At 42.8% G+C, this 14,235-nt stretch overlaps 1 protein-coding gene across 5 annotated transcripts in view; it reads right to left on the bottom strand.

The window, feature by feature from the left end:
* The window catches only part of GRIA2 (glutamate ionotropic receptor AMPA type subunit 2), a 96,808-nt gene extending 94,545 nt beyond the window's left edge, over positions 1 to 2,263 (bottom strand). For 2 of the 5 annotated variants that reach the window (XR_011919948.1, XM_072405972.1), the window contains exons 1-2: positions 1,533 to 2,261; positions 1,217 to 1,357 (exon numbers count right to left, since the gene is read on the bottom strand). Coding sequence is in view for 4 of the 5 variants with exons in the window: in XM_072405972.1 (XP_072262073.1) it covers positions 1,217 to 1,357; positions 1,533 to 1,644 (253 nt within the window). In the remaining variant the exon portion in view is untranslated. Of the gene's footprint in view, positions 1 to 1,216; positions 1,358 to 1,532 lie in introns of all 5 variants that reach the window. The other 3 variants (XM_072405973.1, XM_072405971.1, XM_072405970.1) reach the window with 3 other exon arrangements.
* Between the last annotated feature and the right edge of the window lie 11,972 nt (positions 2,264 to 14,235).

Below are 14,235 nucleotides of genomic sequence, written 5' to 3'. Positions count from 1 at the left end.
ATGAGTTTGTGTCTACCTATATACAATGTAGCTCTGTTCCACATATCATATAGGTGATACTATACTGTGGATGAATAGGTGTTATCTCATATACAATGTAATTCTGTGCTGTGTGTACTGTAGACAATACCATATAGTAGACAAGTCGGTGTCTTCCCATGTATAGACTTATGCCCCACATACTGTATATTCTAAATATTGTACGTTAATCGCCAGCATAGGAATCTGGCTCTGCTCACTATCAGATCCTTTATGGCAGCTGCTTTTGTCCAGCACAATATATATATCCTCATACCCTGGGCATAGTTTGGCAGCAGAAGTCATCTGGTCGCCAATAAAAATGGTGGCCTTCATACAGCAGTCCAGTACATGATTGCTGTAAATCACAGACTTCCGATTGCAATGACTTGCCTGCTAAGGTAGACCAACACAGATGGCAGAATTGGTGCAATTGATCCCCCTCGTATTGATCAATGCCATATCTAAACCACAAACTGTCAATACGCAGCTTATACCCATTTCTATAAAACGCTATGTAAGTTAAGACAATGAATTTGTTTTGAATTGCTAATCAATGAGATGATCTGGAGAGGCAATCAATCAGTGGCTTTCCATAGGCATCTATAAATAGAACAGTTTATGAGCTGGAACTAAGGGGGGGGGGGGGTGTTATAACAAGATGGTAGTTGGCCGTGAGAGGGGTTACCAAAGCACGTCATATTAAACAGCATTCGTCCCCACAAAGTATTCGATGAATTATTACTGTTCTAGCTAGATTTGCACTGATGGCTTAGCAGATCACTGTGTAAAATGGCTGAACAGCATTCTGCATCTGCTCCTATGTAGCAGAATTAATCAGCAAAGTCACCACTTAGGATAGATATTCCCTTGTAGCCTGGGTAATGACAGCAATCTGGCGTTTTACCATAGTTCAATGTACCCTCCATCGGAATGCATGGATATAGGAACAGGTCCGCTTTGCTGCATGCCAATCACTCAGTAGGACCTGGCTGCCAGGGTGGCGTAAAAGCCATTGCAGCAAGCAATGAATAGGTGGATAAAACTGGATAGAAATGCAATCAATATATTATATATTGGGCACAACCATTATATAGACCCTGGGCATGGTGCAAAATCAGCATCCTCCATGAAATCAGCTACATCTGGACTTGTCGCATGTCAGAAAGGATAAGAATGATGAATATTTATTACTTACAAGCATTGGTGACGGCAAAGCTGTTAGCTACCTCCAGATTGTCGATATGGGGCGTCAGCCTGAACTCTGAAGTGGAATATAGAACCATCCCTACTCGAAATGCACTGTATTCCTGATCTGCACCCCTTGGAAATAACCCTCCTGTAAAGAGATGGCACACAATGTGATACAGAAATACACACACATATAGATATCTCATTCCTGATCCTATTCCCAGGCTTGCATGGGGAGATGTATCAATATGCACAATGAATGGTGCATTACCCTATCTCCTAGCACATCTCTGCCCCACATCTCCTCCATCAGCCAGCCTTACCTATCTGTATGCTATTGGAATGTACTCCACTCATCAGTCCCCACAGAACAGGAACCAGGAAGACACATATAGGCATAATCTTTTGCATTTCCAAGAAAAAAAATCGGATCATTCAGGAGAAGAAAAAAAAAAATTCAGGTCCAAGGAAAAAAAAAATGTGTGTTTTCAGAGCGGTGAAATCATTGGCAATCCGAATATAGAGCGGTTGCTGAGGATGGAGGTTGCCCTGGTTCCTGGATGCAGTTGTTGGTGATGTGGTCCCAGTGTCTCAGTATTGTTCATTCACACAGAGAGGCTGGCAGATGCAGACGTGAACGCGCAGCGGGAGCGAGCAGAGAGAGAGAGCTGTGCACAATGCCCCCCCTCTGCTCCCCTCCTCTTCTTCCGGAGCAGCTAGCTTGTGGTGTCACAGCGCCCCGCTACCCCGCACTGTGTGCTGCCAATGGACCGAGCACAGGCTCGGCTTCAGCACCACGGACAGCGAGCTAAGCCGGATCAGCCAATCGCCGGCCGCCCTGCTGCTTCTGCGCGCCCTCTCTGCTCGCCTCAACAGCGCGCAATACTTCAGCTTCCCTGAAGCTTCACTCCTCCGTCCGCCAGCCTGTCTGATAGCCCTGCTGTCAATTCAAAGGGATGCAGAACAGGAGCATAGTGCATTTGAAAAGGGAAAAAAAATAAAAAAGCCCGGGCAAAGTATTCACTATCCGCCTCTCCCCTTTGTAGTCCCAGGTAGCTTGAGACAAAGCTTGTGCTGTGAAAGGCAAGGCAAGCGAAATAAATGGGATCATGTGAAGAACTCAGCCTTTTATAGAAATCCAGGTCCAACAGCTAGCGTTTCACTAAATTGCCAGTAATTACATGGCTCGAAAATGTTTTATTTGATTGGCTGCCTTTATGTTTTTTACCCAAAATGGAAGTGCACTTTCCTAATGATTGTTATGAGGGAAGTGCTGCTGCTCATTGGGTTTGGAAAGGATTATTGGAAGCAGAAGAATGTCAGGAATTCTCTGTCACAGCACTAATGAAATCAATCTGCTCCTAGATAAAGTGTGAGAAAACTTGAGAGATACAGGGATGAGTCCCTATCATTGTCTGCAGCCAGGACAGATATACATGTCTGACTGCTCTCAGTAACCCCTTCACTGCCTCACACACCTTGGCTTTATTGGTATCTAGAAATCAGATTTTGGATGTTACAGTGCATGGATAATTGCACATATAATGTTTAACCTTTGCAAAATGCTGAAGTTATTGCCACAAGATAATTAGCATTCAAGTCCCCCTTTTTTTTTTTTAAATGACTTCATTGTCTAATTCTCATACTTCCCACACAGCTTTATAGGATATTGTGCGTCGCTATGGAAACTAGGAAGTCGGCATGGAATCGTGCTGACTGGTTGTCACTTGGAGCTTTAACTAGCACCAAGAATTGCTAGGTTTGGTACAGTCACATCCAGGCTTCCCATCCCTCACACAAAATCTAGGTTATTACCTCTAGTGATGAAAGGAGTTGGGGTGATTCCTGATTAACAGATTCTTGTGTGATCGGATGGAATGTTCAGTAAATACATGGCTTCATGTCACTGTGCTCGTCATAGTTGGTTTGTGAAGCGTCAGATGTAATTAGTGTCATGGCGGAGGGATAGCGCTCGCATTTTAATAAGACCAATGTTTTACCGTAAGGTCACATACAACTGTGGCCAACATGGGCAAGTGATTGGAATATTCTGGGATTAGATACGTTTGTGTTTTAGTTACAATCATATTAGAAATATAGAGATTAGCACTCTGGCCTTTGCAGCACTAGATCACAGGTTGGAATCTCAGCCAGGACAATATCTGCATTGAGTTTGTATGGGTTTCCTCTGGGTTCTCTGGTTTCCTCCTACATCCCAAAAACTTGCAGTTAGGTTAATTGGTTTCCCCCAAACTGACCTTAGACTTTGTTAGTGACATGTGACTATGGTTAGAACATTGGATTTTTAAGCCCCTTTGAGGGACATGGATAGAACAAAGGACCAAGAAAGCTAGGGTTTTTTGTGTGGCAAAAAAGTATACATATATGTGAAAAATATCAAAATAACTGAATGAGATTACAATTCACATTAAAATATGAACATACAATGCTCACTTTACCATACAGTCAGTGTGGAAAAATAGTTGCTCAACTAATACATGATTTTTCCTAATACAGTGGTAATCGTTACCGTCTCACAACCAACTCGTTTCACCATTCGGCTTCCTCAGGGATATGTAGAGTACGTTGTAATATCTAACTGATTCTATTGTTGAACTCATGGATCAATAATCAAATTGCTAAATTTCATGTACGAATATTTCTGACTGTATGGTAAAGTGAGCAAAGCATTGTATGTTCATGTTTTAATATGAATTGTAATTTGATATGTTTTCACAATATATGTACTTTTTTCCCACACAAAGATACCCAAGTTTTCTTGGTTCTTTGTTCTTTCCATTTTCAATTCATAATTTAGGGGAACGGCATGTACACATGTTATGGGTGAAAATTGATTAGCAAAACCTTTTTAAAAGCCCTTTGAGGGACAACTAGTGACATGACTATGGACTTTGTCAAGCACTGCGTAATAAGTTGGCGCTATATAAATACAAGATAATAATAATAATATTAATAGAGATTAATTTATAAACTCAGCAATCATGATTCTAAAGTTCCTCAACTTTCAATCATGCTCCTAAACTTTGCGAAAGTTTCTGCAAAAAGCAGAAACTCCTGCAAAAAGCATTCTTACTTGCCTGAATACTGTTTTGTTATGTCAAAAAATGCATGTGCAGCTCAGTGTAGGATGCCAGGATACCCAGAGCATCCTGTCTTCCCCTGTGGTTGCCAGGATTGAATGAACTCCTACACAAGTGTCTTACCAGCCCAGCCAATCTAAATACCTGAAAATTAAAACCTGCATGTGGAGAAGAAAGAAGATAGTGGCGCGTGAGTACATTAAAATTAAACGGGGGCCACTGAGTACACATTGAGATGGAACGGGGGGGGCAGTGATTACATTGAGATGGAATGGGAACCAAAGAATACACTGGGATTGAATGGGGGCAGAAAGTATATTGAGATGGAATGGAGGCCAGTAAGTACATTGAGATGGGGGGGGGGGGGGGTAAGTACATACATTGAGATGGACCGGGGACAGAGAGTACATTGAGGTGGAATGGGGGCTAGTAAGTACATTGAGATGGAACAGGGGCAGAGAGTACATTGAGACGGAACGGGGGACCGTGAGTTCATTGAGATGGAATGGGGCAGGGTGAGTGCATTGAGATGGAACAGGGGCACTAAGTACATTGAGATGGAACTGGGAGCAGTGAGTACTTTAAGATGTATGAAGATCGAAATCAGTAACAGGAGAAGAAAGACGTTGGCGCCCACTACAGAACAGGTACAGGTGAATGTATTTAAAAGACTGGGATAAGGCAGGTAAGGGTTTTTTTTAATACAGAAGGTACATCACCTGTTCATTCTGTGTCAAAAGAACTGCTTGTACATAATTTTTTGTTTCTAGAGTTTAGTTCCCTGTTTATTTATTTTTCTTTGTAGGAGTAAAGAGGTGACATGTTAGATGGCAATGGAAAACAGATCCATATTAGGCCACAAACAGTATACGTTAGTATTTCTGGTTTACTAGTGTACATTAGTGACTACACTTTAGGTCCAATTCTGTGTTGTAGCCATACTTTGAACTGAGGCTGCCCATTATCTGTATGTATAGGTTAATGAGGCTATGAACTTTTTACTAGGAAGACCCTCTGTCAACTTTTTATTGTTGTCTGTTTTCCCGCTAAGGGGATTCACCCCCTATATTTGTACTGGTGACCACTATCACAAAGACAAAGTGTGAAAACCACAAAATTTATCAGAGCAATGGAAGAAGGGAAATGTTCCAGGGACAGCTCTCTGAGGTGATCTTTTTTACTTTCATTTCATCTAATTTCTTGTTGCACCTTTAGGACAGGAAGTGAGGAGAAATGTTACTAGTGGGTAGCAGACAGCCATAAAGTAACCTGATAGAGGTTTAAACCTCTAAAATTGGACTAGACATACAGTTTAGGTAGGCTTACCACCAGTGGTGGTGGGCCCCCCACTGCCTTGACTTGGGGTCACTGTAGGGGCCTTTGTTGACTGAGGAGGATCTGGTGCCCTCATGCAGCGGCACACTTTGCATCTGCCTATGTCCCACCTTGCTTCCCATAAACTTCTAACATTAAAAGTGAAACACAAAAGCCTTTTGTTTATGTATTTCTACATTTTCGGCATAGGGGGAGGGGTTTATAGGGTTTTTAATACTGTCCATTTGGACATCCACCAGCACAAGACCTTAAAGGAGATCTCTCTGACAAAGACACAAACAGTAATAAAGCCTTTATTTTCATAGAAAAGGGTACAAGTAACATCTCAGTTAGGTGTTCATTGCTATCTGTGTCCCCACTGGGGACCTTTCCAGGCCTGGTTCACTTTCCAGTTGCTCCTTCACAGGATTGCTTCTTTTTATACCGAGATGAAGGAATAGCCATCACAGTTTATGGGGTTTGTTTGTGTGATATCTATACTGTGTACTCTAGCACTGCTAGAAGAATAAAAGCACAATTTCTCCCATTCTTCAGGTATATCTAGGTATATCTTACTTTTGTTTTGTTCCAAATTGGTTTGTTCCATCAACTTGGCAAACGTGGCTCTGTCAGTGTTGGGCAGTGTCCCAACAGAGACTGATTCTGCCATGTACATTAGTATATAAATATATATTTCTGTATTATACCTCCTAGTACTGCTTTTTCCCTAACAAAAGTACCCTTCTTCTTAGTCTATTTTATCAGTCTAGAAAAAAAAGTATCACTGGTGTTGTAGATTCTGTTGTTTTCTGTGGCAACATTACATATAATTGATCTGACTTTAGATGGAGTTATGATTATTCAGCATCAAGCAATGTTAATATTGCATTGGTACCTAATACAAGAGGTTAGGTTCTCAATAAAAAGAAGTACACTCATTTTCCATAATTCTTCATTGCATAGATTTAACAAGCTGCTGAAACTTTCTTCAAGGATTTTTGTCCATATAAACATGATTGTATCAGTCAATTGCTGCAGATTTGTTGACTACACTTCCATTATATGAATCACCTGTTCTACCACAATGAATTGAATTGAGATCTAGTGACTTTGAAGGCCATTTGAGTACAGTGAACTCATTTTCATGTTTAGGAAACTAATATGAGATTATGAATGGTCATCAGAAGATGGGTACAGTGTGGTCATAAAGAGATAGATATGATCAGCAACGATGCTACAGTAGCCTTTGGCATTTAAACAATGCTTATTTGGTACCAAGGGGACAAAAGTGTCCCACCATTATACAACAACCACCAACCTAAATTCTTATCACAAGAAAGGATTGCCCATGCTTTCATGTTCTAAACTCCACAATCTAACCCTACCATTTTGTCGCAGCAGAAATTGACACCCATCAAACCAGGCAATGTCGTTCCAATCTTCCCTTGGACAATTTTGGTAACCCACTTGCAAATTGTAGCCTCAGGTCCCTGTTCTTAGCTGACAGAAGTAGCACCCATTGTGGTCTCCTGCTCCTGTAGCCCATCTGTTTCATGTTGACTGCTTGATCTGTTAACTGCTCATTGGCCCTGAATTAGCAATCTGTTGAAGCAAGAAGCTACAGTGCTAAATCAGAAAATGCAGTGTGGTAAAGGTGTGTAAATCGTGAGACTAGCCATACAGAATAACAAACCCCTTGACAGGTACAGCAGCTCAAGTGTAAGTATTTTGGTATTTTAGGAGAGCTTTTAGTTGTTTGCTTGTAATTCTACATAAAAGTAGAACAGGAAAACTTTAACAAATCAATGTACTAATGTTCCTACCCTTTTAAAGTTGACATTTTATTTAACTTGACAAATTTAAACCTCCCATTACACATGCTTTATTGTAAATGGGACTTTCATGTCAGCTACCATGTTTCCCCCAACCATGCATATTTTGTGGATCGCTGAAAAATAAATGACAGGGAAACAGCACCTTTTCCTATTAAAATTGAATGAAAATAGCACGAGATGGAACTGACGAGTGGATGTTATAGCCTGTATATTAACCAGTGCTTGTCAGCTTCATAATTAATATTAAAGTCATTTTAACTCTGCCTGTATCACAGTCTTCTACTGTGTATCAGCACCAGGGAGACACTTTTCCTTACCCTTTTGAGAAGGTTAGGAGTTTACATTGTACCTACATATTGTCAGGACATATAAATTAAGATACACAAAGCATTGCAAACTTTAAATTGACAGAAGCTTACAAGTATTTAAAGAGGAAATTTCACTAAAAACATTCACCTATCTTTACTTATGTAAAGCCTTCAATCCATACACAAACTAAGCCCAGTATGTCCTACGCTGTCTTAGCTTCCCTTTTCATACCAGGGCCATTCCCCCCAGCGCCGCCATCTTTCTTCTTCCACAGTTCTTCCTCATGTCACCCAATCCTGCATTGTGCAAGCGCAAGATTGGGTGATGTGTCTTCCTTGAAATGTAAAAAAGAAAGTGTCAATCTTTACTGTGCATGCGTGAGATAGAGCAGTTTTTTTCTTTACAGGAGGAAAGCTCCTTGATGGCAATCTGCAGAATAAGCAGCTGATAGCATCTTGGGATATCTGATGTATGTACCCCATGAGGCTGTGGATTTCCCCTTCAGTCTTTACCACCACAACGGCAAAGATGGAAGGAGAAGGATCTTCCTGAAGAATAAAAAATTAAAAACATTTTTTTCTAATACCGTATGTAAACAGGATAACCACCCTATTATAAAAAGTTAAAATGTGATCATAGGTCCACTTTAATTGTCAGGTTTAATATATGAAATATTATTCATACTGTAACTTGTTTTAGAACTGCAAAAAGCAATATTACTGAATAAAAAAATGGATGATTGAGGAAATGAAGCAAGGCATTAATGGCAGATTATCACTGTCTGAAATAATATTGCTTACTTATATCTTTATTTTTTGTAAAACGTGGCTTGCTTGCCTTGTGAAAGCCACACACAGCTGTAAACCAGCTGTTGGATCGTACTCATTGCAATACATTTTCTAAAGTGAATAATTTATACGTCTGTTTGCCTCTTCATTTTAAATGATGGATAGATTTTTATTATTTGACATTGCTACAGTCCTAGATTTGAGACAGGCTGTCATATCATATAATAACTTTAATATGTATGCTGTATAGAGTAGGCATAGACTATTCATACCTTGAAAATGACCACTGGAGACTTACAAAATCTTTTTCAGAGTGTTTATATTACATTGTGTTGGGGACAAGAACATGTAGAATCACTACTAGTAAGTTATGCTGTAGGAAACCCATCTTGCAGAATTATGCACACAGGGTATATTGCATAAAAAAAATACTTAATACGGGCCTCAATTAATGAATAATCAATAAATCTTATCAACTTGATTTACAAAACTCTCTTCTCCCCAGACTCGAAAATCTTTCCACTCACCTCAGTCTCCAGGCTCAGGTATCATTACACTCACCTCAGTCTCCAGGCTCAGGAATCTTTCTATTCACCTAAATCTCCAGGCTCAGGTATCATTTCACTAACCTCAGCCTCCAGACTCAGAAATCATTACACTCACGTCAGTCTTTCCACACATCTCAGTCCCTAGGCTCAGGTAACAATACACTCACCTCAGTCCCCAGACTCAGGTATCATTACACTCACCCCAGGCTCCACGCTCAGGAGTCTTTCCACTCACCTCAGTCCCCAGGCTTAAGTATCATTACACTCACCTCAGTCTCCAGGCTCAGAAATGTTTCCACTCACCTCAGTCCCCAGGCTTAAGTATCATTACACTCACCTCATTCCTCAGGCTTGGGTATCATTACATTCACCTCAGTCCCCAGGCTCGGGTATCTTTTCACTCAATTCAGTCTCTGGACTCAGGAATCTTTCCACTTACCTCATTCTCCAGGCTCAGGTATCATTCCACTAACCTCGGTCTCCAGGCTCAGGAATCATTACACTCACCTCAGTCTCCAGGCTCAGGTATCATTCCAATAACCTCAGTCCCCAGGCACGGGTGTCATTAGACTCACCTCAGTCCCCAGGCTCAAAAGTCTTTCCACTAACCTCAGTCTCCAGGCTCAGGAATCTTTCCACTTACCTCATTCTCCAGGCTCAGGTATCATTACACTCACCTCAGTCTCCAAGCTCAGGAATCATTACACTCACCTCAGTCCCCAGGCTCAGTAATCTTTCCACTTGCCTCATTCTGCAGGCTCAGGTATCATTACATTCACCTCAGTCACTAGGCTCAGGTATCATTACACTCACCTTGGTCCCCAGGCTCAGGAATCTTTCCACTCACCTAAGTCTCCAGGCTCAGGAACCATTACACTCACCTCAGTCCCCAGGCTCAGGAATCATTCCACTCACCTCAGTCCCAAGGCTCAGGTATCATTTCAAAACCCTCAGGCTCCAGGCTCATGAATCATTACACCTACCTCAGTCCAAAGGCTCAGGAATCTTTCCACTAACCTCAGTCTCCAGGCTCAGGTATCATTACACTAACCTCATTCCCCAGGCTCAGGAATCATTACACTTACCTTAGTCCCCAGGCTCAAAAATCTTTCCACTCACCTCATTCTCCAGGCTCAGGTATTATTCCACTAACCTCAGTCTCCAGGTTCTGGAATCATTACTCTCACCTCAGTCCCCAGGCACAGGAATCTTCCACTCAGCTCCAGGCTCAGGAATCTTTCCACTAACCTCAGGCTCCAGGCTTAGGCATCATTCCACTCACCTCAGTCCCCAGGCTTAGGTATTATTTCACTAATCTCAGTCTCCAGACTCAGGAATCATTACACTCTCCTCAGTCTGCAGGCTCGGGAATCTTTCCACTCACCTCAGTCTCCAGGCTCAGGTATTATTCCACTAACCTCAGTCTCCAGGTTCTGGAATCATTACTCTCACCTCAGTCCCCAGGCACAGGAATCTTCCACTCACCTCCAGGCTCAGGAATCTTTCCACTAACCTCAGGCTCCAGGCTTAGGTATCATTACACTCACCTCAGTCCCCAGGCTCCAGTATATTTACACTCACCTCAGTCCCCAGGCTCGGGTTTCATTACACACACCTCAATCCCCAGGCTCAAATATCATTACACTCACCTCAGTCCCCAGGCTCAGGAATTTTTCCACTCACCTCAGTCTCCTTGCTCAGGTATCATTACACTAACCTCAGTCCCCAGGCTCAGGAATTTTTACACTTACCTCAGTCCCCAGGCTCAAAAATCTTTACACTTACCCCAGTCTCCGGGCTCAGGTATGATTTCTCTAACCTCAGTCCCCAAGCTCAGGTATCATTCCACTCACCTCAGTCCCCAGGCTTAGGTATCATTTCACTAACCTCAGTCTCCAGACTCAGGAATCATTACACTCACCTCAGTCGCAAGGTTCAGAAATCATTACACTCACCTCAGTCCCTAGGCTCATGGATCTTTCCACTCACCTCAGTCTCCAGGCTCAGGAATCATTTAACCCACCTCAGTCCCCAGGCTCAGGAGTCTTTCCACTCACCTCAGTCTCCAGGCTCAGGTATCATTCAATTAAGCTCAGTCCCCAGGCTCAGGAATCATTCCATTAACCTCATTCTCCAGGCTCAGGTATCATTTCAATAACCTTAGTCCCCAAGGCTCAAAAATCTTTCCACTCCCCTCTGTCTCTAGGCTCAAAAATCTTTCCACTCACCTCAATCTCCAGGCTCAAAAAGCTTTCCGATCCCCTCAGTCTCCAGGCTCAGGAATCATTACACTCACCTCACTCAGTCTCCAAGCTCAGGAATCTTTCCACTCACCTCAGTCCCCAGGGTCACTTATCATTTCACTCATCTCAGTCCCAAGGCTCAAAAATCTTTCCACTCACCTCAATCCCCAAGCTCAGGAATCATTACACTCACCTCAGTCCCCAGGCTCAGGTATCATTTCACTAGCCTCAGTCCCCAGGCTCAGGTATAATTTCACTAGCTTCAGTCTCCAGGCCCTAGAATCATTACACTCACCTCAGTTCCCTGGCTTTGGTATGATTTCACTAACCTCTGTCTCCAGGCTCAGTTATTGTTTCACAAACCTCAGTCTCCAGGCTCAGGAGTCATTACACTCACCTCGATCCCCAGGCTCAGGTATCATTACACTCATCTCAGTCCCCAGGCTCAGGAATCTTTCCACTCACCTCAGTCCCAAGGCTCAGGTATCATTACACTCATCTCAGACCCCAGGCTCAGGTATTATTACACTCACCTCAGACCCCAGGCTCAAAAATCTTTTGGGGCTCAAAAATCTTTACACTCCCTTCTGTCTCCAGGCTCAGGTATCATTCCACTAACCTCAGTCCCCAGGCTCAGGTATCATTTCACTAACCTCAGTCCCCAGGCTTTAAAAAATTTTCCACTCACCTCAGTCTCCAGGCTCGAAAATCTTTCCACTCCCCTCAGTCTCCAGGCTCAGGTATCATTCCACTAACCTCAGTCCCCAGGCTTAGGTTTCATTTCTCTAACCTCAGTCTCCAGGCTCAGAAATATTTCCACTCACCTCAGTCTCCAGGCTTAGGTATCATTACACTCACCTCAGTCCCCAGGCTCCAGTATCATTACACTCACCTCAGTCCCCAGGCTCAGATTTCATTACATTCACCTCAATCTCCAGGCTCAGGAATCTTTCCACTTACCTTACTCTCCAGGCTCAGGTATCATTCCACTAACCTCAGTTCCCAGGCTCAGGTATCATTCCACTCACCTCAGTCCCCAGGCTCAGGTATCATTTCACTAACCTCAGTCTCCAGGCTCAGGAATCATTACACTCACCTCAGTTCCCAGGCTCAGATTTCATTACATTCACCTCAATCTCCAGGTTCAGGAATCTTTCCACTCACCTCAATCTCCAGGCTCAGGTATCATTCCACTAACCTCAGTCTCCAGGCTCAGGAATCTTTCCACTCACCTCAGTCCCCAGGCTAAGGTATCATTACACTCACCTCAGTCCCCAAGCTCACGTATCATTCCACTAACCTCATTCTCCAGGCTCAGGTATCATTGCACTAACCTCATTCCCCAGGCTCAGGTATCATTACACTTAACTTAGTCCCCAGTCTCAGGTATCATCAGACTCCCCTCATTCTCCAGGCTCAGGAAGTATTACACTCACCTCAGTCCCCAGGCTCAGGTATCATTAGACTCACCTCAGTCTCCAGGCTCAGAAATTCTTCCACTCACCTCAGTCCCCAGGTTTAAAAATCTTTCCACTCACCTCAGTCTCCAGGCTCAGGAATCTTTCTACTCACGTCAGTCCCCAGGCTCAGGAGTCATTACACTCACCTCAGTGCCCAGGCTCAGGTATCATTACACTCACCTCAGTGCCCAGGCTCGGGTATCATCATTCTTCAGGCTCAGGTATCATTCCACTAACCTCAGTACCCAGGCTCAGATATCATTACACTCACATCAGTCCCCAGGCTTAGGTATCATTTCATTAACCTCAGTCCCCAGGCTCAGGAATCATTAGACTCACCTCATTCCCCAGGCTCAGGTATTATTTCACTAGCCTCAGTCTCCTGGTTCTAGAATCATTACACTCTCCTCAGTCCCCAGGCTTAGGTATCATTTAACTAACCTCTGTCTCCAGGCTCAGGAGTCATTACACTCATCTCAGTCACCAGGTTTAGGAGTCATTACACTTACCTCAGTCCCAAGGCTCAGGTATCATTACGCTCACCTCAGTCCCTAGGCTCAGGTATCATTACACTCACCTCAGTCCCCAGGCTCAGAAATCTTTCCATTAACCTCTGTCCCAGGCTTGGGCATATTTCCACTTATTGGGTTCCCTAGTCTCCGTCTTCCTTCCACTCACTCAGCTCAGGCTGAGGCATCTTTACATTCACTGGAGTCCCCAGACTCTGAAATCTTTTCATTTTCCACAAAGTAAGGCCCAGGAAACTTTTCACTCCCAGCAGACTCCAAGCTCGGTAATTTTTTCATATCACCTCAGTCCCCAGGTTCAGGAATCATTCCACTCACCACATACCCCAGGCTCATGAATCTTTTCACTCATCTCAGTCCCCAGGCTCATGAATCTTTTCACTCATCACAGACCCCAGGCTCAGGCATCATTTTACTCACTGCAGTACCTAGGTATAGGCATCCAGTAGGTTTACCTTGTTACCTTTTATAGGTTTACCTTGTTTGGGTTTTTTTTGTTATATTGCATAGCCTATTGTATCTATTAATCAAATGAGGTACACATCTAATCTAATTGGCTCCTACCTGCTTTTTTTTCTCCCTTTTTTTTTTACATAAAAGCCCCAATATTTTCCTGCCTTTTTTATAGAAGAAGTCCTGCTTCAATATCAGTTATCTTTTTGTGGCCTTGTTTATCCAACCACTACACAGTTAACAAGCCTCTTCACATCAGAAGTAAACATAATCTTTCAAGGAGAAAGACTATTTATCATACAACGATCAAGAAGTAATTAGGATCGCAAGGGTATGTAATATTGCCTTGATTTATTTCACAGTGATTAAAGTATTGCAGATTTACTATGGAAGAAACTGCACAGCATGGAACTAGGATGACAGATTCTGGCTTCATTCTTTACAAGTT

This window comes from Pyxicephalus adspersus, chromosome 3, assembly GCF_032062135.1.
Source record: "Pyxicephalus adspersus chromosome 3, UCB_Pads_2.0, whole genome shotgun sequence".
Taxonomy (NCBI): domain Eukaryota; kingdom Metazoa; phylum Chordata; class Amphibia; order Anura; family Pyxicephalidae; genus Pyxicephalus; species Pyxicephalus adspersus.
Note: the sequence above shows the minus strand (reverse complement) of the source record. Positions and strands in the feature narration are given on the sequence as shown.